At 40.4% G+C, this 24,630-nt stretch overlaps 2 protein-coding genes across 2 annotated transcripts; both read left to right on the top strand.

Moving 5' to 3' along the window:
- The first annotated feature begins 2,039 nt into the window (after window positions 1-2,039).
- On the top strand, window positions 2,040-6,004 carry hoxc12a (homeobox C12a). Its single transcript, XM_023289669.3, has 2 exons — window positions 2,040-2,732; window positions 3,879-6,004. Exons 1-2 carry the CDS (start codon window positions 2,144-2,146, stop codon window positions 4,115-4,117), a joined length of 828 nt encoding a protein of 275 aa, XP_023145437.1. The 5' UTR covers window positions 2,040-2,143; the 3' UTR covers window positions 4,118-6,004.
- An 8,989-nt stretch (window positions 6,005-14,993) lies between these two features.
- On the top strand, window positions 14,994-18,295 carry hoxc11a (homeobox C11a). The gene is made up of 2 exons (XM_023289665.3): window positions 14,994-15,904; window positions 17,259-18,295. The coding sequence occupies exons 1-2, from the start codon at window positions 15,178-15,180 to the stop codon at window positions 17,489-17,491; spliced, it is 960 nt and encodes a 319-aa protein (XP_023145433.2). The 5' UTR covers window positions 14,994-15,177; the 3' UTR covers window positions 17,492-18,295.
- The last annotated feature ends 6,335 nt before the right edge of the window (window positions 18,296-24,630 follow it).

The following is a 24,630-nucleotide window of genomic DNA, read 5'->3' as shown; positions in this document are numbered from 1 at the left end:
CACCCAAATGCTCCACGTAAGACCGAGGCCTAAGATATTATATTGGATTGATGTGCTGCATTGCGAGACTCACTAACTAGATGCAAGAATGTGCAGTGATATGAGAGGCATTGAGTCCAAGGGACAGACTGAAACCCCAACGGATCCCTCAGAGCTTCTCCAGTTTAAACATTTGATATTTTTCTTTCTATTTAGAGCCAGAGTAAGGCCTGGTGCCTTTGGGATAGACAGGATACATGGTCACAAGTGACGGATACGGCTATCAAATATCGGCTGACTTGCAAATCGTTCCCAAACCAGTGTTTAAATGAATGCTAATGTTCTCACATAACACTTCATTGGCAAATTTGTAGCACGCAGCTAGTGCCATTCAGCACGCATGTGCAAGCTTCTATAACCCTGCAGATTTCTTTTAATCCTTAATTTATAATACTGCTATCGACTGATATAATTATTCTGTTTCAATCCTTATTTGACTGTTAGAAATTATTTTTACTGGGGCTAAGGAGGATGATAGATTGTTTGGTAAACCCGGCGCATTTTCAAATATACTGTCATTATATTTATGAAATAGGACTGTAAGCCTTCACTGCAGGTTGCTGCAGCCTATAATGCTGTTATATATTTTGCATTTATTGATTGTAATTTCTTATACTTTAAAAAAATGTATTTTGATTGAGTATTTGAGTTCAACATCAAGTTCAACTCACCGTGACTGTGCGTCTGAACTTGAGTGGATTGACGGCAACGTATGTGTGTGCGTGCTTGGTCATATTTAGGATTTCTTTCTTTCTTATTCTAAATCTCTGTCTTTTATGAGTTTGACTATTTGTCATTGATGCTGGACTTTTTTAATCAGCATGCATGAGACTTACAATAATCTCCACTTTTGGGTTTGAAAACTTTTGACATCCACAAATTGATTTCGTCTTCCTTAGTGGAGAGTGCGGTGGTGGTGAAATGTGAATTTAAAGTGAATGCAGAAGGGGTTGCAGGATTTATATAGAGTATGTTAAAACAATTGTAGAAGTTTCAAGATGACTATTTTTTATATATTAATGAGTGTGTATTCAGTAGAGAAATGAAAAAGTCAGCCATAAGAATATGTTGGAGGGTATCTGGATGACCAAACGCCACATTAGAAATAATTGGAGCGTCTGTTTGTAGAACCTGAATGCTGTGGTGAAGTTTTCGTGCCGAATAAACTGCTCTGTAGTTGACATGTTAAAAAAGTTTAGGTTTTTGTTTTGCCTGAAAATAGAGGTTTTTGTCAGAACACACGATATCATGCCCTGTTACTTATTTGTTCAGTCTTTTCTGAACTGCATCTACAAATCAACTAATTAGCGAGATATAAAGCAGAGAGGGAGACTTTCGGCTGATTGAATCAGTTAAGTACCCTCTGATATCTTGTAAAATTCATATAAAAGAATTGTGAGAGGTATAACAATCCCACCAGAGTTTGGCTGCGAACGTTTATTGGAGGTATCTGTTAAAGTTGTTCATGTGAGGTGTACTAGAGAATATTATGTGAAATATACCCTCTTAAAGTAACCTTATAGAATATCGTCCTCTTTTACAGAGCCAGTGGCTTCAACCTGCTGACCCCGTTACTGTAAATATGAGTAGAGTGCGGCAATGAGCATCAGTCTTTTCTTAAAACAAGCTTGTAAAATTGGAACATCACAGCTTTATATGACACGGAATTCAACCATAATTTGCTAGAAAACAAGGTGTCATGTGCACCTTCTCCTTCAAGAAAAATAGTTTTCATAAGAAATAGCGTTTAAAAAAACTTTTGCCATCTTATAAAGATATTAAACGAGGCCATGGACAGTTCCACCAGTGTAAAAGGAGAAGCAGCCGGGGTTCCTTTTCGACTCGGCGTGGCTCAAGTGGAGAAAAACAAGATTCTACATTTTTAATAAAAGGTTTATGGTATTTTTAAAAAGCATATAAACCTCTGTAATGCAGAAGTTAATGTTTTGTTTTGTCTGAGATGGACCAAGTGGGTGGTACCATGTGTAGCAGAAGTTAGCCTGGCCACGTGGTTAGAGGATGACCAATCAGGCGCCTCTCCAGGTTTAACTATGTTAAATGTCAGATTGCAATAAACTAGAAGCTGTTGGTCGGGCCCGCGGAAATGGGCGAGCATAATCTCCTTAATCCAGGGTTTGTGGGACCTTTGGTAAACATCCACACTGGAGACACATTTTACTTTCCGAATTTTAGAGCCTCAGGGGGACAACTGGCGGGGCTACCGTCTCTCTCCTACCCGAGAAGGGACAATGTTTGCTCCCTCCCGTGGAATCCTTCGGAGCCGTGCAATGGATATTCTCAATCCTACTTTAGCAGCCCCGTGTCCATTAACCCTTCCTTCAATCGGTCGTGTGAAATTACTAGACCAGAAGACGGTAAATGTTATTACAACAACGGCAACGGGAACAGAGAGACCTGTTCAGGTGGCAGCAGCCTCAAACGAGAGGATAGGGCGAGAGACACATCATCCCTAACATCTGACCACGGGATGCACAGTGGAATTGGCAGCAGTGCCGCCTTTTCCAAATATGATTATGGGACCGAGCAGCTAACGCAAGACCCGCCATCCTGTCAGTCAATGGAGTCCGACTCCAGCTCCTCTCTGCTCAACGAGGGCAGCAAGCCTTCATCCAGCGACACACAGACCCTGGTGTCACCGGGAAGCCATTCAAGCAACATAGCCGCAGGCGGAGGTGAGTGCTAGTGCTATTGTTTTTATTTTAAAACCACAATTATTAGAAACCCACATTCACGTTAAGAAAGCTGCATGCAGCGTGCAATTGCGGTATTAAACCGTCATTAGAGCTCGTTATGTTGATGCACAACTTGCAGCCTTTAGCCTGCAGGAGACTTGCGTGGTGTAGAAACGCCGCTAGGGGTTGCCCTAAAATACTCCATGCTCCATGTGGCAGTGTACAGTTACAGATAACCTCAGCAAACCTTACTGCCTACAGCTTTTGAATAAACAATAAATTGTGTCATCGCATTTCTAGGTTCTGTTATTCTGGCACATAAACGGTTGATTCTGCTCTATTGTTGCACTCTGTACACACAAATTAGTGCAGTGATTTAAAGAGGTGAGTCGCTTTGGTTGACTGCATCGAACAGAGAGAATTTTCTTTTTAATGACTCGTAAACAGAATTAATATCTGTCGCTGTGGACTCAAGAGTCATTTAATATGCTCTGAAACTCGCAAATAAGTAGGGGTATTTGCAAGCACGGCTTAATTATCACGTTAATGCAGCTTTAACTGCAACAATAAAACTTCATGTGACACAAACTGCGCTATAGTAGTGGTCTTCATAAAGGTGGATGAAATTTCTTTTTTAAAAATAACATGTTTGGTCAAAATTTGCCCAAAGTTGGAGTGCAGTAGTAGTCTCGATTGTCCAGATACTGGATTTGAGATCAGACATGTCCAGTCAGACAGCAAAATAAATCTAGTCTGGCTGTTTGTGGAGGAAGTGACAGCTTCTAGGGGCGTCAGTTATCTCAGTCTAAAGCAGAAATGCTACATTAAAGGTTTTCCAACATACATGAAGGTTCTCTGATTTACTGAAATCATGCCTAAATTTCCACTCCCGCAGACATCTTTAGAAAAGCGAGATTCTTTGTTATTAGAGTATTTTTTAAAAACATATATTTATCTAGATAGAATTGCTCCCCGGTATGTAGTTTAAAAGAATGCTAGCTGAACTTAGTCTTGTAATTAATTACCCCAACTTGCCAGGGACCACTGATGCCCCTGTGGGTTCACCATAACCTTGGAGGTGACCGTGATTTTGCAACTGTGGTGTCTGATCCGTTGTGTGCCCCCCTCCTCCTCCCTCTCTCCCAGGTGCCCCGTGGTACCCGATGCACACTCGGACCAGAAAGAAGCGCAAACCTTATTCCAAACTTCAGCTGGCTGAGCTAGAAGGTGAATTCATGCTGAATGAGTTCATCACCAGGCAGCGGCGGAGGGAGCTCTCCGATCGCCTGAACCTCAGCGACCAGCAAGTCAAGATCTGGTTCCAGAACCGCAGGATGAAGAAGAAGAGACTCATGCTGAGGGAGCAAGCTTTGGCCTACTTTTAGAGATGCGGCAGAAGGTGAATCAATAGGCAGTAAAAGCCAAGCCTTCTACGCTCCCTTAGGTCTTCTTTCAATGCATGCACTCATATCCATCTTTTACATTGCAGGCGATTATTACACCATTTTCTGATATTTTTTTTTTCTCAAAAGGTGCGGGCTGAAAAAGCCCAAAACAATCCACTTTGTCATCCAAAGGCGCACTCTATATGTCAGTGAGCCTTCATGTTTGGCATAATCGCACAAAAAGCTGTGAGAATGTGTTTTCTGTGTAGGTTGATTTTTATGATCTGTTAAGAGATTGTACGCCATATGTGTAGATCACGCGAAATGTGTCTGCCAGAAAATATCTTTTTGGGATGACGCATAGTGACAGTGGGCTTTTTGTTATTTGTTTTTAGTCAGAAAAAAATAAAGCGGGGTTAAGTAGGGTTTAAAAAATAAAAATCAGAAAAAGAAGCGTGGAGCGCATCCGCGCAACATTTTCTCTGAAGTTACGAACTGATAAAGAAGAATAAGAAGAATCTCCCTCTCAGTTGCTTTAACTTCCACATCCATTATTTGTTGCGTTAAAGGAGCATAATCTTTATCTCGTTTCTATAGTTTTCACCAAGTTTGTGAGCACGTTCACGGTCACGGGCAGGAAACGTGGAAGTCTGGAGTCAGCATGAGGAGAGGGAGGACTCAAACCACAATCTAATCTATATGATATCTTTATGACTGCGCATTGAAAAATTAACTGCCATGACTCGGCCCATGTGCAAACAAGTTTCTAAAGGTATTTTGTGTTACTTTTATTACCTTTCAACTTGTCTTATCAACAACCACTGATTCCTGCATGGGTTTCATTCTTCGTTGAGTGAGATCACCGTTTGAAAACGGCTTGGAGCTGCTATTAAAAATTTCACGTACAGTGAAAAAAAGAATCGTGTAATCCACAATAAACAAAGATCACAAGGATCTGTAATGGAAAGACTCAACAGTATAACTACAGTAGTTTATCTGTAAGTATTACTCAACTAAAGAAGGGAATCGCCTAAAGTTGCGACAGTAAGTTTTTTAGGCCTGAAAGAGCATTTCTGAAACATGGTGCTTATGATAAAAATAAATATGTAGAAATTTAGAGATTTTAATTATAGGCCTACGTATGTGCCCCCTTAATTCGGGGCGATGCAGTGCATTATCTGTCATGTATAATGAGTAAGCTATAGCAGTGAAATGTTTGCAGCATGTTATTGATGTGAAATAGCTATAAGTCATGTTCTGCGGGCCACTTTTTCTGTAGGTGACTTTTTATACTTTTTTTCCCTTTTTTTGAACAAATCAAAAGTCAACAGCCTAAACGGTTTGACACAGACGTCTAGAAAGAATGTATTATTATTATTATTATTATTATTAGGGTGGAAGGACGGAAGGTCTATTAGGCCTACTTAATGTACTTGCTCCTTGCAATGTGCTCAGTGTTGTCCCTTACCCTACCTTGTACTCGTGTATAACTTTGTAAAATGAAATTACATATGTTAGTATTTGCATCCTGTTTGAGGAGCCCTTATCGCTATGTAATAGTGCTTTTCTCTTATTGGTCGTCTTGTACAATATCGCATTCCATATTTCCTATTTGTGGTTGTAAGAGTTGGGGATGTAGGCCAAAACTATATACTGCCAAGAATGGGTATAAGAAATGGTATGTAATTTTTTTTACATTTTATTTTACCATTCATGACATTTAAAGAAACCCTCTTTCAGTGTAGTAGTTGTTTATCGTTCTTTTATGTCGCCCCCCACTGCATTCCTTTCTTTGCGCTTATAAGGATTGCTACCTTGTCTTGTAAAAGTAATAATGATATGAATGTATATGCGTAAGGTCTTCAATAAACAAAATATTGAAACGTTTATTGGTGTTACCTCAGTCTGTTATTAGGGGTTGCGTCTTCAAAATAAGGCTTTGTGAGTGCTGACTGGTGGGGTTACTTTAATAGCCGTGACCTGTAACACTTTTTTAGAAATACAGGTGTCCACCACAGTGAAATAAAGATCTGAACATTAATGAGACATTTGGAAGCATTTGAGAGGGTGTTTTGTTGGCACATAATTGTACATGCTGTGAGATCTAAGCAAAAGGAGCCCACACAGGCTGGCCTAGTTTCACCATGGCCGCCACAGATACAAAGGTAAAGGCTATAGGTAGCTCACCGTGCAAAATGGCGGCCAGGTACGTATTCTCAGCCCCATCTTGGATTGAATAGTATTCTATAGAGTTCACCACAATTACACGACTACTGCATTAGTCTTAAGTAAAAATCCCCTTTCGCTTGTTCCCCCCCATGCAGCCTCTGTGGCTTCTCTTGAAGTTCGACCTAATCAGTGTCACCGGTATGCTACAAGCCTATAACGGCGCAGCTAAACACGCAATATCTCTGTAAAGCAGTAATAGGGTTACACCCCAGTGCTCCATATAGGCGAGCCTTTTGGACTGCCTGTTCCCTGTGCATCCTCTCCTCTGGCTCGCGTTAAAGCTCCATTCACACATCAAAACACGGTTTATGAATACACGCACACATATCAGATAAACACTCCTTCTCACATGTCATTCAGAGTTACAAACTACACAACAGCTTTTATAATATACCATTTCTGAAATCCACAAGGCTCTCCCTACTGGCAGTGAAGTGTAAAGCAATACAGGGCTGTGCAGTATTTTCCTATCAGCTAATTAACCAAGCGTTAGTGCGTTTCTCTTCAGCAGCTTCCAGTCTCAGTTGGGTGAAGCATGTTCACTGGAAACCGTTGTGCTGTCTCAATGTTGAGATCAGATGTTGCCTTTTCAGTGAACTGTGAACAGCCATTCCTGCAACCGACCCACTGAATGGCATTCCTGACTTTGGCTGTGCGTTGATCACAGCACATGCATACACAAATGTCAGATGACGTTGCCTGTATTAATTAATCCAGTCCTCTTGCTGTTTGTTTGAGGATTTAGCATTTGAGATAGAAGGTTCGGTGTATTTCTGACAAGACATGTCTGGGGTTGATGAAAGCTTTGCTGTAGTACACTGTTCTGTTTTATAATAGTTAAACTGCATTGCTGTTTCTGCAGAGGCCTCTGGTTTGTGAATGCTTACGACAAAGAACCACCCTTTCTAGGTTTGGCTGACAATATCTGAACACACAACGAATAGCATACTTCTGCATCCATCACCGCAATGTATAATTATTTTTGTTTTGTATTGAGAGTACATGTATGAATAGAAAATAATCGTTGCAAGGATCTAGGTGAGTTTAGAGGGCCGTCTGGACGCGCTGCTACCCAATCGGGCACAATGCTTCAAATTACTGATAGCACAAACAGTTTAACTGTAATTGCTGGTTTCCAAAATTGCCTTTGTTGATTCATAGTGTATTTTTCTCAAACTGATTGTGAGATTCAATATGCGTCAACACAAATGATAAATAAATGAATGACACACGCTGGCTCTGTTTCTGGAAAAATGCTCTCCAAATACATTTACGCATCTGATTAAAACATGATTTGAAAGAATATTTTCATGTCATGGATTTCCAAAATTTTTAACATGGATTTAAGACGACATACCAGCATCAGAATCTGAATAATTTTCTCAGCGTAATAAAAGAAAAGCAAGCGTGATGTTTTCATATGTTCCCTTTTACGCACCGAGGACAGCATTCACAGCGCATCACAAAATAGCGTCAGTCTGATGCAAAGTGTAACCAGTTATGGGTACCAAGTATTTGTTGCAGTATAACATTAACTTACACTATGAAATAATACTAGGAGATCTTAAATTGCGTTCATTCTATTTGATCATCGAGAGGACATTATTCATAACAGCTCCAGTCTTTTCAGGTCATCAAACGCGCTGTTGACCATGAAAGGAGATAAACTTGTTTGTGTGTTGCCTTGTTAAATTGGTTAGAGGATAATAACGTATGCAAAATGCACCACGGCGGTCCTTACTTTGCTGCATTACCTCTGCTGTTATCCGTAAAACAAATCTTCAAGGTCAGCTGTGTTCGAAACAATGTCTACAGGATTCAGAAAACTCTTTCCATGATGCTCTGATAGAATTTAGACGCCAACAATTGTGGACACTTAGGCTCCAGTGGTAGCTATGCTTTTGAGCTTGTAAAATGCGTGAAACAATCTGGCGAGAGAATAGATTAAAAAACACAGGAAAACAGGATTCATGATTTCTCCAGTCAGAAGTGTAAATTGCATTTCACAGCGAGAATTTCCACAATTTGCTGACCCAAATGCATTTTGAGTGAGCAAATTATGAGCCTCAAAACAATTTTAAGTACAGCAAGTTGTGTTCGCTGCCATGATTAAATGGTAGCAGAAACAGGTTTGTATTTTGTCGGCTGGTGAGGGGAATCTATTGGTATTATTTAGGCTTAATAACACAGCAGTCTGGTCTTTGAACTGCGTCCAACGACCAGCTGAACGTATAATTTTAACTTGAACTTCAAACCAGACTTATCAGTTGAAGTAATGTATGACTTTTTTGTGCACCCTCTTTATTCAGGCATTTCTATCTTTTGTTTTGCCTCTCCTTTTGTTGTGCTGGAAGCGTTTTTCACCCCCAACAAGCCACAAAACACGACGCCTTTACCTGCCATCCCTTCTCCTCCGAAGCTAAAAATGATCCCTGCTAATATTAGTTTGCCCTTATTTGTCCTGCCGCATTCTAATTTAGTAAAATTCGTTTCATGCTGGATTAAAGGAGGGATTTTGAAAAAGAATTCACAAGGTAGCTTGCCGACCAACTCGGGATATTTCGCTTAGCAGGTTTTTACAATAGGTCTTTCACTGCTCTTGAGCACTTTTGACTTTGAGACTGGCTAAATCTGTTTATGGCAGCCTGTCTCCGCGTCCCAAAGGTCAGTGAGCTTCACAGTGCCCTTCGCAGAGAACTTGTGTGGCATGTGGTCTACGTCCCCCGCCGCCCCTCTGCCGTTTATGGTACAAAGCTGGCTAGAGAAATAGAAAACAATGTTATTCCTACTAAAGTGTGTGTGCATGTGGAGGGAGTGCAGTGTGTAGACGTGCGTGAGTGTGCGTAAGTGAGAGTCCAGTGAATGCGTGTGTTTTAAAGGACAGTGTTAATGCGATAAAGAGAGATAGGTAGGATGCTTCACGTGAAAGATCCATATCGTTTTAGTTCTTTCAGAACTGTTATATATTGATTTTGACATGATTTGAAATGGGTTCTCCGTGAGCTCCATTTTTCTGAAACGTGCCTTCTTATCAATGTTTTTCAATTGCATTGGGCAGACAACAACCCTTATTGCGGGGTGTGAAGGTTACATTGCAGCCTCAAAACAGCCGAATTCCTCTTCGACCAGTTCTCTCTGGTGAGAAGAAAAGAAAAAATAAAAAACATTTCAGAACTGAATGAGGTCGCGATAGCAAATCAGCAGCTGCTTTTATTTGTTATTTTCTTATTCCATTTTAGCATAATTGCTGCTTTCCATGCTGTATTTTGGAAATCAGGTGACAGCATAGGGACAATATATTTGCACAGTATTATTTAATCTTTGCTGTACAATTGCTGTGTTTTGAGTAAATACACCGATCTCTGTCTTCCAAATACACAAATGATTAGTATTTTGGATAAGGAGTGTCTTTTTTCAAACCGACTTTTAACACACCTAGTGGAGGTCAAGTATGCGGCATAGAGCTGCACAACCGGTGCTACCTGCTTAAAGCTGTTTGATACTTGAAGGGAATTTCTGTGTCACCTGTTCAGGTTCGGTCAGCATCTGCGCAGTGCATATACAGTATAGCTTTTCCCATCTTATATTAACATCAATATTCTTGTGTTTAAAGATATGTGCTCTGAGGGAAAGCTGCAGCACAGACGGCAAAGCAAACATTAGCACTGAGTGTTTAAGCAGGCATTTCAACGATATCTGAGTCTGTAGTGGGAAGCTCGGAGCTTCTATTTTGGGCCCACACACTGAACCGCTCCTTTGCCAGGGCAGCACAAACAAAAATAATACATATTGACCCCCGATGCCTAAACAGCTAACCAGTGCGACTTTGTCTCACTTTACATAAATGTTCAACACATTACAGCGCTTCAGACTGTTAGCTGATTGTTTCTCTGCATGGAAATAATCAAGCACTTTTTCGGCACATAACAAGCATAGTTAAATCAGATATTTAACAAATAAATCAATAAATAACATCCTGTACAACCCGTCTTCTGGCCAAATATATGTTCGATATTACGGCACATGCTCAGGTTATGTTGAAATATGTTAAAACTAATTGAATATTTTACCTCCAAGTTAATAATTTCAAAACAAACAAATGCGTAATGATTCACAGTCCGTGCCTAATTTTATTCTTACTCGTGCGTAATGTCTAAAATCTGACAAAACGGCCTATTTGCGAAAGTTAGTCAGTGCTGGCTTGTTTTCATACATTAGGCCTATTCTTACAAATATTTACAACAAAGATTAATATATTTAAAATATATATATATATATTTCCGCAAGTAATGGTTGTCTAATGAAGGCGGTGCCTAATATCCCTTTTTAAACGTCGGCATGTGACGGACCATAGCCTGGAGTACTTTCCTCACAGAAATGTTCTTTATTTAGCTCATGAAGAATTTTGATCAGAAATAGATACATATCAGTGTTTACTGTTCCTCTGCTCAAAGAGTTTTCAGGTATTTGTAGGACATCTAAATAACACAGCGACTGAAGCCAGGAGTCGGTATAGTAGGCAGTTTCTTATGATGTGAAATCATTTAATACTTCTAATAAAAAAAAAGTTAACACATTGTTGTGAAAGCTTTATGTCCTAGTGGTTGAAAGTGAAATACACTCTGGAGATTGCTCTAAATGTAACAGCAACACACATCTTATCTTGTGAGCTATTGTTGCCACCACAAACGCTTAACGCTAGGTGCATTCACTGAGATCTCAGTAAAAAAAAAATAAAAAAAACAAGGCCTCTTTAGTGTTGCTTGAAACTGTTCGCAGCTCATACAGCCGAGTTTAACTGCCCGACTTACATCCAATTAAACTTATCTAGGCCATGAGGGGACAGTAATATGATTACACAGGCTTCCCACATTTAGCCCTGACTTCAGCTAACTGTGCAGCAGTGTCTTGGTGAACTGCGCCTATTGTGTGTGTTTGTGTGTGTGTGAGAGAGAGAGTGTGTGTGTGTTTGTGTTGTGTTTGTGTCTGTGGCGATTGTTGTATAATTTGACACAGGATTTATCGACAAGGGGCAAAAACACTGTAATATTTAGGAGCGCCAGTTTTGAGAGTTTTCTCCTTTACAAGAGGGTGACATTTAGGTTAACCATTGTAATTATGGTGCTGGGTAGCAATACATAGCTTAAATTCCTCAGACACAGTCGTAAAGTTTGTGCTTTAACAGTGATGTTTAAGCAAGGAATGGCAAAGCAGTCAACACGACATTGTGACTGTTGCTTAGAATATTTGACCCTGCACATACCTTCTTTTGTGTCGTTCTGTGCGTCGTTATAGTACAGAATTAGGAGGCAGATAACTCTGATGCAGACAGTTTCGCTCGAAAATGTGCATATGCTTAGCCTGCTCATTTGGTGCAGCCTAATCAAACTTTCCTGGGTCCTACTGCTAGCGGAATTTCGGTTGCGAGTCGCCCATCCAGGCAAACAAACACATTGTAAACCGTATTCTTTGACTGATGGTCTGGACGTAACGAAGGCGAGAAAAGGCAGAGCTTAAAAACACTCAGAAAGCGGTTATTGCCAAGTGATGGACGTTGACGGGTCATATTTTGCCACATAATAACAAATACTCCGGCTTAAACGCAGCCAAGAGTCCAATTTCCCATTGGTTTAAACGCCTCAGTTGTTCTTGGGCACTGTGAAGTGTTTTCTTTTTTCTGTTGTCTTGATCAGCGGTCCTACCTTTTGAATTTTATTAGTGCATCGCTTATTCATACACTCACATTATTTATTAATGCCGCGCTAATACGCATCATTGAAAAGATTACGAAGAGGAAATGAATTGACAATATTGGGCTGTCTGCCTTGGGTCTGTTATTGCCTGCTGAAAGAAAAGTTTGTAGTTTTTATTTCTTGCCAGTTTTTTTATTATTATTATTTCCTCAGAGTTAATTAGTTAGAGTAATGTTGGCACGAGGGTATCCATATGTATCCATAATTCAGACCCTTTATAACAGGCAAGACCAATTAATATGGCCCGTTTTCAGGTTTTCTAAAACTTCCAATAAAAGTCTTGCGTTTTGTCTCTAAATTACATAGTGTGCTAAATATTTCAAACTGTTAAAATAGGCATTGACATGTTGATGTGCGAATTATTATTGTTGTTATGCAACTGCACAACAGTAGTACAGCAGCATGTGTCGAGCATGTGTCCGTACAGGCTACAGGCCAGCATGTTTACACAAATATTTCCATAGCTGCGACTGTTAATCTACAAAAAATTACATCAGCAGCTGCGCATTGCAAGGCACAAAAAAAACTCACTTTATTGCCTCCTCTTGCGGTTTGGCATAATCTCTCTTATTTTAATTAATTTCAGTAAAATGGTGTCTTTAAATGCAAGCAAAAATAGATAGTTTAAAACTTTTATTTAATTAAGAGTGGCTCATATGTCTGCATATGTTAAATGTGCAGTTAAACTGAAATTGTAGAAAATGGGTTGGGGGCGTTCGGCGTGAAAATCCGTCGCTCAGGTCGTTTTTTAAGTTGCAGAATATCTAGTTGCTGAAATCCAAATTCCTCTCATTCTCAACGTTTATAGTTTTCTATAGAACAAAGGGATTTAGCGTTACTACAGCCATTCGGAGTTTTATGGTGGACGTAGAGAGGATTTTAGTGGTCAAATTCAAGTGCTGTGTCTGGACAGCTGTCTGCTTTCTTTGTACTTGGATGCAGGATGCATCATGTGAGACAACCTTTTGTCTGTAAGGGTAGTAAACAAGCTAATGCCATTGCCACGTTTTCACAAATAGGCCTGCAATGGACTCTCATTTCCAATGCCTCTGTCTGATGATGCTTCTGGTTTTCGTCCCTGCAGTTGCTGTTGGGAATCACCAAAGACACTAACTTTTGTTTTCCATTATTTTTAAACAACACAGGTGTCCCGCAAGTGAGTGTAAGAGTGTAAGCGTTCTCAGAATACTGGGTAATAATTCGAGAGTCTATTGCAACATTTAGGAAGCAGACTATAATCATAAACAATGGGCTATCATATTAATTTCACCTTGTGATAGTATCAGTTAGTCTATAAAGATTCGGAGATGGGCCTCAACAGTACAATTAAAAGTTTACAATGACGCAGGAAATCACACGCAGGCGCATCTTTTCTGCAAACCACTCATTTTATTGCAATTTTTTAAAAGTCCGGGGAACATGTCTGTGTCTGTCACCCACAGATAAATGTCGACATTGTGGTAGAAAATAAAATGATCACAGCAGCTTGGAACATCAGCTGGGACTTATTTAGTTTTAGGGGGAAATGTCGGATACATTCATAGTGCTTGGTCAATAGGCCCAGTCTGCATGTCTATAAGTAGACCGTTGCTAAGACGACTAATTGAGGCTCTGCTTTTAATCTTAAAGAAAAATCCATTTTATGTACAACAAAGCCCTACAGGACACACTTTACCCCTGCATGTCAATGTTAATATTTTCAGGGTAAATGTCCTGGGCGGTGTTGCCACTTGCAAACCCAAAACAGGAAGAAAACGCAATCAAAGAATTTGAGGAGGGTAATTATATGTTTTTGAATTTGTGTTTATGTAATTAAGGCTTATTTTCTCTCCAAAAGGAGATGCGAGATCCAGGGGCTTCAGTTGTTATTGTGTGCCTGCAGGAACTCCAGGAACAGAATCTTGAGCTGCGTAGCTCTCCTTCCACGGATTCTGTAATGATCCAAAGTCATAGGAAATAATGAGAGTGGCTCGATTACTCAAGTTTGCTCAGTCAACATGCGTGCTGCGTTTTCTGTGTTGCCTAACAGTTGGTTCAGCTTCACCTTACAGCATAATTACAGTCGTCCAACAGCAGTCCGAAGTAGCAGTTTTTCATTTAGTGAGACGCACAGGAAGAGAAAAAACTAAATAAAAAGGATGACGAGCTAATGTCGCATGATTTTTTAAACATATCACCCGCAACATTCACACCACTGTTTATTAATCCTGCGTGCAGTACACTTGTGTAACAGCTGTTCAAAATCAAAAAAGAAGGGAGGACAGAAACATATAGTCTTTCTCAAACTGTCTCTTTTGTTTTCACAAATCAGTGTGTAAAACTGACCTTTGAGCGATTTGTAGGAGAACACTCTGTGTCTTTTATTGTGATTTGTGAACTTTTTGTGGATAGTGAAACGATGACTGAGCTCATGGGATTGCATTTTAACGGGCTCGTACCTTATTTGGGCTCCATTCTCAGCGATTGCTGCCTTATTGTAAGCTGTTTTCTATTGTGCTGCATGTGTGCACCATCAGTGATGATAATTTGTCTTTTTTTTCATTAAAACGTGAACATTAGTAGCAATGGAGTTGAATTTGTGAGAGAAATAGCCCAGTCACTGCAGTATTAATAATAGTAATATTAATATTCATAATAATAGTAGTAATAATGATAATATTCTTACCTGTTAAACACCATAACACTATGAAATGCATGTCAGTGAGTGCACTCTGCAGTTTGTGCTGTGCCTTTTTAAGGAGCTGTAGCTGTCTAGTTAGCCTACCAGCAGCCCATAAACATAAACACACACAGCATATCTCTGTAATTGTCATAAGGCAGCAAACGATACTGGTTTTCTTAGTGCGCCTGTGGTGTTTGAAAATTATTTGTTTGAACCTCCTCGATCTTACCTAAAGCCAACCACTCCTACACATCCAACTCTTCCAAATTGATATATGACAATATCTACTTTCGATCACGTGTCTCCGGGGCGACTTAGACGGATTGCGCGTCATCTCGCCTTCCCAAATTTTTCCCTTCTGCTGCAGCTCGTATCCAAAACATCTATCTATAGTACGGAGTACGAGAGAGAGAAAGATGTTTAACTCGGTGAATCTGGGCAACTTCTGCTCTCAGACGCGCAAAGACCGGACATCCGAGTTTGGGGACAGGACGGGCTGCGCGTCCAACATCTACCTCCCCAGCTGCACCTACTACGTGCCCGAGTTTTCTGCCGTCTCCTCGTTCCTTCCACAGGCCCCGTCCCGGCAAATCAGCTACCCTTATTCCACAAACCTGTCTCAAGTGCAGCCGGTACGGGAAGTTTCATACGGCTTGGACCCCGCCAGTAAATGGCACCACAGAAGCAATTATGCATCGTGCTACTCGGGAGAGGATCTGGTGCATAGGGACTGTCTTCCACCATCCACCATGACAGAAATGCTTATGAAGAACGAGAGCGTGTACAGCCACCACCATCACCATCACACCCACGCGGGCTCCAATCACCCCTCCACAGGTTTTTACTCCGGCGTGGGGAAAAACAACGTCCTCCCGCAAGGCTTCGACCGCTTTTTTGAGACCGCATACTGCAGCAGCACGGACAATCAGTCAGACAGTTGTTTACAAAAGGGCGAGGGGGGGAAGCTGGAAAGCGACTCCCAACAGCAGCAGCAACAACAGCAGCAGCCCACAGCCTCGGTACCCGGAGCCTCGGAGCAGGAAAAAGACCCAGAAGACGAGGAGGAGCATACAAATTCAGGCTCATGCACTTCTTCCTCCGCAACAACCAAGGACGGCAACGCCAGCAAGAACAGCCACTCGAGTAGGTATACCGAAGCTGTAAAATGGGGGAAGGTTAAGGGGACTAGCCCGGTGTTTTGTCGGTCAGATTTTATGTGGAGTTTTATAAGCATTCAAAGGATTTTATTATAACCCTACAAAGCTCTTTCTTGCAACGAGAAGAATTTTTACGATGGGAAAGCGCTTTGAAAAAAGGGGGATGTTATACACAGACGCCTCTATGGTGAGAGTCTGTGAAATTTTTAAGAGAGAGCTATTGTGACAAATGTTAACTTTGATCATGAACTTGCGTTGGGCATTTTAAGGGATTTTCTCGTTGGGCTGTCGAGAGTAAAAACCAATTGGGCAGAACATTGCTTTTGGCGTCTTGTGAATTGTCTTTTAGCACTGGCTTTGCCCGCAAAAGACATGCTGCAAAGAGTATTACACACTTTACGGTTAAATGCGTTCTTTTCCATCTATCTATCCATCTATCGAAGTATAGATAGATCTATCTAGGAATGTGTATCTATAGACAGAAAAGAGCCGCTGGCTCCATTTCCTAACAGTCACTAAATGAATAAGTATCACACAATCGATTGCTTTGCCTCTTCCTGCATGGCTCTGCATATTATACTATTCCCCCAGAATCCGCTGATTAAAAGTTGAAATTCATTGTTTTGTTATTTCCTGCATGCCCACTAAACACTCGCATGCCTTATTTTGACGTTAGTATCAATAACAAGCATGAAGTGGAAAAATAATAATACTAATGTGCTTGATTTGAAAGGCACAGAGGTCATTATTGTCGTCCAGCCTCATGTACACTGTATCAGCTCAGCTAGGCTGCAGATACAAGCTAACTGAGACTAGTGTTTGCCCCAGTTCCACACAAAAAACAATAAAACTATCCATTTCCCCCGTCACCTGTTTGATAAGAAGTTATAGGGCCACAGAGGTCCTCGTAGGCCATTGCAGACAAGGGCGATGCATTACAGCTCACTGCCAGAAGATTGTGTAAATAGTTAGTTTAGCTCCAGAGGAATGTCTCGCACATAATGCGGTGAAATACTTTTGTTGTTGTATATTTATAACAGATAAACACGTACTTAGAGGCTGTAAGTTGATATTATTTACTCCAAGCGATTCGGATATTTAACACTCTTTATGACTGGTTTATCTGATAGCCTCAGCTACTTCGCTTGATGAATGTTGACTGAAATGTTATCATTACTAATGCCACTGAAACTGAATTCTTAAAGCCAGTCCTCTCGCCATTTCAGCACTCCCGTTGTCTCTCATTTTTATTTAAAAAATGTATATATATTATTGGGATTTCATTTGGCGTTACTGATATTTCCATTTATTTTTGAAAATTGTATTTATTTTTTCTTCAGGCGCTCCTCGAACAAGGAAGAAGAGGTGTCCATATTCCAAGTTTCAGATTCGAGAGCTGGAGCGGGAATTCTTCTTTAACGTTTACATCAACAAAGAGAAAAGGCTTCAGCTTTCCCGAATGCTAAACCTCACCGACCGCCAGGTTAAAATCTGGTTTCAGAATAGAAGAATGAAAGAGAAGAAGCTGAGCAGAGATCGCCTCCAGTATTTCTCTGGAAACCCACTATTGTGAGCAGGAGCAGAAAGTGTCACAGTCATTGGACGGGTGGCATTAAAAGGCCTCCTCTTATCTCATTGAATTGTAATCGTGGGCATAACCGTTTTTTCTAAAGGAGCCCATAATCACCAACAGTGCAATGTTAAAGTGGACAGTGGAAGAAATAGGCCTGCATGGGAAGAAGTCGCCATTTTCTTATTGCTCCTATACGGGCGGCGATGAATTTCTAGCTGTTCCTCAAAAAGGCCTACATGGTTAGAATAATCATTTATATGCTGTTCTTGAATATGTCCCTCTATTTATCACGATTCGCCCATTGTGTTTACTCTACTGTTCATATAGACATATTTGTTAAAATATCAAATGTAACAAACAGTTTAAATCCTTATTGCGCAGACAACTTTTAGCTCTTATCCCCCCCGCTGGTCTTTGTATATAGCATATCATTATCTAATTATTTCTCGACCAGAGTACGAACACCTTGCAGAAAATCTCCAGGCTGCATTTTTCTTTTTCGCCATTGAGAACTGTGACGTCCAATCTGTGAAGTATTACCCCCCCTGTACAGAGCTAGCCTATGCAATGTGCATTCGTGACTGTAAATAGGCGTATGTTGAATTTCCTTTCCCCTATCCTGTGCTGCTATTTTTTTCAGTACACTGCCCATACAACTTTAGCAGCTTTAACACCAAAACTCGTTAAATTATTTGCTTAAAACATTGGTGCTTTGGAATTCCAGAGTGGAGAAGCAGATTGTCGGCCTGTGTATCATTAACATAATACCTATGAAATAAACAGAAACATATAGGCAAACGTCAACGACTTTGTGCTTTTTGTGCTTCCATAATCACAATTCCCATTTCTGACGATGCATTTATTCTCACAGGCGCCTTTTTGGTGCTGCTCATAAATGTGTGTATAGCCTATAACTGTTGGCCTACATAGATAGCGTGCACAGTTTAAACTTGTGTTAATAGGCCACGACATGAGGATACACACATTTGCCATGGTAAATTTGGCGGCGATTGTGAAACTAAGGAGTAGTCGTTATTGCGGGCCTACACTTGTCAGATTTTTTTTTTTTCACTTGTCTATTTTAAGGTTACACAACTCCCAAAGATCATGTTTGAATTTTCACACACGTTTTAAACGAAGATAGAGCCCAGATCTTAGAAATGTGGAGAAACAGAGTGGAATGATAACCTCTTTTAGTGCCCACTAAATGGAATCGCCACTCTTGTAGTCTAGACACTGCCATAAAGACAGAGGCACTAAATGGCTATTTTTTCTCTTAATTGCACCGTCTGTTCGGGGGGAAATGGCGTTCACTTCCGCAGTAAATAGTAAACAAGCAAGACTGGATGTCCGAAGGGAGAGAAATCTTGCCAAGAGGTTTCGACATGAACTCGGTCTGTGTAGTCTGCAACGTCAAACCGACCCCCAACCTCTCCTCTCTCTCTCTGGTGCGCGCAACCGTCATGTCCTCCATGTCCAGCATTCTCTTAGTAAGCTGGAAAACCGCCAGTATATCCAGAGAGAGAGAGTGCGTGAATATACATATATATGAATTATTGTATATAGTTGGGCATTGGTATGCGTAAAGGCAAACCAAAAATATATACTGGAAATATCTATCTGTATGTGTGTGTATTTATATGTTAGAAATTAGAATTAAATTATTGAATATGTGTATTTTTATATATACATGTGTATATAAAAATACATGTGTGTGTGTATATATATTGTGTCTATATAATTGAATTCTGTCTGACACAGATTATAGCATAATCCTTTTAAACTGACCCCAAACCAGCCTATTTCAACACATGAGTTATGAATAAATAATTGTTGACTAATTGGGCCATGTGTTAGGAGTTGTACCAACAGCTAGCTAGGGGAAAGGAAATCATAATTGCCGTTTCCTTTTTCTTTTCTCCCAAATGTGTGTGTGTACTTTTACGCGAGCGCATGTGCATTTCCTATGTGTTCCCGTGCACTCAACATATGTGCATGATGATTGCACGTGTGCATTAAGTACAATTTATAATTAAATGTGGTCTTTGAACTTCAATAATGTCAAGGCCTTCACCTTTAACCCGCTGCAATAAAGTGGAATCAAGGAGCCCCTTTAGCCCGGAAATGTGTGCAGCGGCGGAATGGGCCAATGAGAATGAGTGGGAACAGAAAATGGAATGTGTACAGAGACCAACTTTGACCCCTCGCATTAAACTACAGCAGGTAACTTTGCCAGCTTTAGCACGCCCAGTAAATACACTTTATTGTCCTTGTAAAATGTATACGTTTTCACGCATGAGACGTTTTAAAACATGTTGGTATAAACTGTAGGCCCGGATTTGTATTCTCGAAGAAAAGAAAACGTGTTGGCGTGTGGCTGTTGCTGTGAAGGATGCTTGTCGTCATGGGGGGCTGTGGAAGCGCAAACATGACTGTTTGTACCTGCATGGGTGTGGAAATCTAGCCCACCCTTTGATTCTTGACTTTACAAAGGGCCAGACTTTTTTTTAGACTGCACTGCTGTTGCATTCACAAGTAAAGCGTTGAGATCAGCTTGGTGTATTTTTGGTTAGGCTGGACACGGGTGGATAATGGTTCAGGTTTAAATCAGAGCTTCAAATGGTTAAATGTCAGGAAAGGAAATCAAAGAAGGGGGAAATTCCCTTTGGCTGCATCCATGTAATCGGAGCTTTTTTCACGCATTTCTTCGGGAAAAACGTGGCCATCCGCATGAGCTGAAATCTGGTTTAATCTGCATATGTTAGTGTGTTATCAGGAAAAAAGGACAGGGGGCCGTTCTGACAAAAGAAAGACGATGCATACTTGCCGAGATCAAGGCTATAGGAGCCCCTCTCTCGCCACACCCACCAACCTTGGCCCTGGGACGGTGACGTGGGTAATTTGTAGGCTTCTCCAACACCCAACGTCACTAACAGAGAGCGCTGCAGAGGCTCCTGCAAATGTTGTCCATCAGCCACACGGGGGCCAAGAGCCTCTCGGCCTCTGCTCTGTTTTGTTTCCTCTACGGGATCTTAAAAAACCGCTTCCTGACAGGGATGCCTCTGTGACAACAAAGTAATATTATTAGTCGTAGATGACAAATCCTCTTTGCTGGTGCGTTTGCTGTGGCAGAAGGACGGTCCACTCTGCTGGAATGCAGTTCCTGCCATGGTCTCAGTCAGTCTGGCTTATTGCACTTGGGTGTTGTGGGGAAGGAAAATGGCGGTGTGTTTTATGTAGATGAGGGGAAACCGGTAGAGAGAAGATATAGCCTGGTGCCATTAAAATGCACCAGGGACATTAATTAGTTCAGCTACATAATAATCAATATTTTTTAAACAATCTCTTGGTGCTGTACAACCATCAGTTGCTTTTCTTCTATTTTGGGTCACATTTACGCTATAAACAAATAGATTGTGTGTTTCACTTGACAGTTATAAGATTATAAACCAAACTACAATATAAACGGGACGAAAATTACACTATAAAACATGTGTTTCTTTGCAATAAAATCAGCAGCTTAAAAGAAAACATAGAATTTAAAAAAATGTGTAAATGTTTAAAAAAAATCCTGAAGGTTTACATGCCCTCATTCATTTTTTTAAATTTCTGTTTTGCAACATGTCCTGCTATTTTGTTGCACAATAAAGGCAACCATTAATCAGTTACAATTTATAAATCATTATTGCGTTTGTCTTTAATTTTGAAACAAATGTGGGGATATTACTGATTTTTTTTAATACAAATACTAATGAAGGCGTAGGCTGTTGAATGGTTTTATACTACAAATATTCTACTCATATCTCAGCACCTAACCAGTTCTATGGGGCCATAAAACAGTTCGTCGCTGTAAAACGAGCTGCTGCTTTTGCTGCAACCAACTAACTCTCAAAACGCTTTTAATTTACATTCCCTATTTTATTTTGTTTATTTATTTTTTGCAGGGCGGGGGTGGATGTTGTCATTTATTTATTGTTGAGTCTTCCTAAAATTTATCCAAAGTTTTCTCCATGCCAGCGAGTGTGCGTATTGGGCGCGGTGGTCAGTGCTAATAATGGAATACTGCTGCACTTTGATGGCGGTTGTCACTTTGGTTTTTTAATTAAGGACTTACATGATTCTGGCACCGTAAATTGCGCACGGAGTGGACAAGCGGCATGAAATAGGACACAAAGCAGAACCCTTCTCACATCCAACTGGAAAGATATTTAAGTTTTAAGTGGCTGCCAGGAGCAAATTAGTTGTGGCGCAGCAGCGGCTCCACTAAGGAGACCTGCAACCATGCAGCCTGTCCGGCGGCGCTCCACACCTCATACCTGTGCGTGTTATGAGAACAGCCTCCAGGTTTGGAATCAACTGGACGATAATTTAGTGGTCAACGCTGGTTGTAGTTTAGACAAGTGTAAAGACCGTAGTAAAATACAGTCACAGTCAACTGTTGGTGTGTGTGTGTGTGTGTGTGTGTGTGTGTGTGTGTGTGTGTGTGTGTGTGTGTGTGTGTGTGTGTGTGTGTGTGTGTGTGTGTGTGTGTGTGTGTGTGTGTGTGTGTAGCCAGCAGTGAGGGAATTCTTGAAGGTTTAATGCATACAAAAATACAGCACACGCTAAAGAGACAATGTTAATCAAGCCTCATTTCAAAGTGAGCTTCTTCTTTTTTTGCGTATTTTCCAGGCGTCTGCAGCACAGCATGATATCTGCAGGGACGTCTTGGAACATCTTAAACTCGTGTTTCCTTGAGAGACGTAGACCTGAATAAACAATCAGCATTTTGTTATTGAAGCACAGAAAATACTCTTCCATTTCTGAATAGCCTTTTTGTTAATGCTCCAGATATTGCCTCCAGTATAATTGCAGCTGATGATTGTGGTGTACGTGCTTTAATGACCTGCCCTTTGGACTGTGGAGCACAGTTGTTTTTCTGTTTGCTCCTTTCACTCCAATGCAGCAATAACAGTCACAGAAAATAATGCAGTTCTGCGTGGTGACGAACACTCCAGGCTATTCTGTCATTATGTTCAGCAGTGATTCTTGCAGATTTCATCTTTCCAAGTCAAATCTGTGGTGTCAAAACGCACATTTTCGCACCGTTCGATGTGAGACATTACAATATTTTTCCCATGGCGCTGTCATGTCTGCACGCCACTGTCCCAACTGTGACATTTAATACACATTCTGCATTCTAAAAGTTATTCTGTCAGATGTGTGGCATTCCAGCAAGGCTGCTGTTCCTCTTCACCATTTCAGGTATATGACATCATTACGTGCCAAGTCTGTCTGGGAGAAAAATACCAGGCCGGAATGTTCTCAGCATCTTTTGTCAATTTTTAGCATTTATTAGATGCGATTACCTTGTGTTCCTTTCAGAGTTGTGCATGTTTAATTTTCTTTTATGTGCATGACTCTTTTGTGTGCTGTAGGCAGACTTGGTGGTAGCCTTCAGGCTAGGTGTGACTGTGTCATAAAGCATTCTTTGTGTTTTTCTGGGATGTGTGAAAAAAGGGGGTAACCGCATTAGGCGTGGTTAATATATCCCTTCTTGAAGCAGCAAGTGTATTAAGGAATGATCAAGTCTGAAAATACCTAATATCTGTAACATTTAGCTCCTTGTCGAATAAGAATCTTCCAATGAGTTGCATTAATCCAACATGTTCTCTGTTCCTCTAACATCCACAGCATGCAGCTAAGAGAATCCACATTTTCTTTTCAGTTAAGAGGAATGTTGGGGATTTCAGAAGGAAAAACACAGATCAAGTTAGTTCTGGTATTTATTTCACTTACGTTGAGTGTATCACTGACAAACAAAGGCTCTGTCTCTTCCTGAAACATCACTGTCCATCTCTAAATGCACGCAGGGACATTTCAGTAAACAAGCATTCATGAAAAATGTTGGCCTTGTCTTTGAAAATGATTCTGAACTGCACAGACAGACAGGCAGACCGGCAGGCTGGCGTGCACTGCGCCCAACCACTGTTATGTTCAGGCCTTCTGAAAACATTGAAAATCAGATTTGCGCACGCCATCACAGTCCGTATTTGTAGTTTTATAATTGCCCAAGACTCCAGTTGTTTAAGTGCTGATGCGACATGGTTTTATGGAATACTAAATAACATCAATTCCCCACTCAAGATCATGTGGCTCTTTTAAACTGTGAAATTACGGAAATGAGAAAATTTGCACACATTAAATAATTTTTTAAGGAATTTAAATTTTAGATGTAAGAAAACCCAGCAGTTTTCGACTTAGTTCAGTTTATTTTGATTTAAACTTACGCGGCTAATTCAGAACTAAATGTGGATTTTAAAGTAAATGACAACAATTAGACCATCGAGAATCAGGATCTTGTGAAGTTTCTGCAGTTTCTGAGTATTTACTGCTTGTATTATTTCATGTAACTGCAGTTTTATTTGGACTGAATGAACGTTCAAGCGCGCAACACAAAAATCACAGGCCTAATACTGCACTGATACCCGAACGATGGCAACTGAAGACAACAGGCTGTGTAGTGAATAAATAATGCGGGTTCGACACTAACTTCTCCGTATTAACGTGCACAATTCACCAAAACACCGACTAAGACGTTCCTTTTAAGCAACATTTTGACTTTGTGCAGTAGAAGTATAATTAAAACCTTAGTATTTTGATTTTAAATTATGTGCTACGAATTTAATTCTTACGTTTTTAATCCTCACTGATGTTACTGTTTTGTAGAGTATTTTTTCATTGGCTGCTTTTAGCTTCAGAACAGTGTTTGTTTACGTTGTTGCTTCTGACATCATTTTATCAATCCATTTCCATTATCTTTCAACATCTGAATAGTTTGGAGTGGAGAACAAAATTTGACACTAATCAACGTTTTACAAACTTTCTGCAGAAGTACGTACAAAACTCACATTCATTTGGAAGAGAGAGCCTTATTTTTAAACACCTCTGGCCACATTTAGACTGACACTTAAAACGCTAACAACTAAACAGCAAAAACGCCAGTAAGACTGTTAATGTTGAATATATAACACACTGAAACCACATGCAAAGCAACAGGAAATACCAGGAAATAAATGCAGGACTGTGTGTAACAGTAGCTCAGGTAAGCAATGAATTATTTATTAGGCTGTAAGATGTTCTGTGCTAACCGGAAAAAC

Source organism: Amphiprion ocellaris, chromosome 8 (assembly GCF_022539595.1).
Source record: "Amphiprion ocellaris isolate individual 3 ecotype Okinawa chromosome 8, ASM2253959v1, whole genome shotgun sequence".
NCBI classification, from domain to species: Eukaryota; Metazoa; Chordata; class Actinopteri; family Pomacentridae; genus Amphiprion; species Amphiprion ocellaris.
Note: the sequence above shows the minus strand (reverse complement) of the source record. Positions and strands in the feature narration are given on the sequence as shown.

Excerpts from the sequence above, each read along its gene's own strand:
- hoxc12a (XM_023289669.3), top strand. The coding sequence starts at position 2,144 with ATGGGCGAGCATAATCTCCTTAATCCAGGGTTTGTGGGACCTTTGGTA. Across the intron at positions 2,733-3,878 it reads CAACATAGCCGCAGGCGGAG|GTGCCCCGTGGTACCCGATG; the intron begins GTGAGTGCTAGT and ends CCTCTCTCCCAG.
- hoxc11a (XM_023289665.3), top strand. The coding sequence starts at position 15,178 with ATGTTTAACTCGGTGAATCTGGGCAACTTCTGCTCTCAGACGCGCAAA. Across the intron at positions 15,905-17,258 it reads CAGCAAGAACAGCCACTCGA|GCGCTCCTCGAACAAGGAAG; the intron begins GTAGGTATACCG and ends TTTTTTCTTCAG.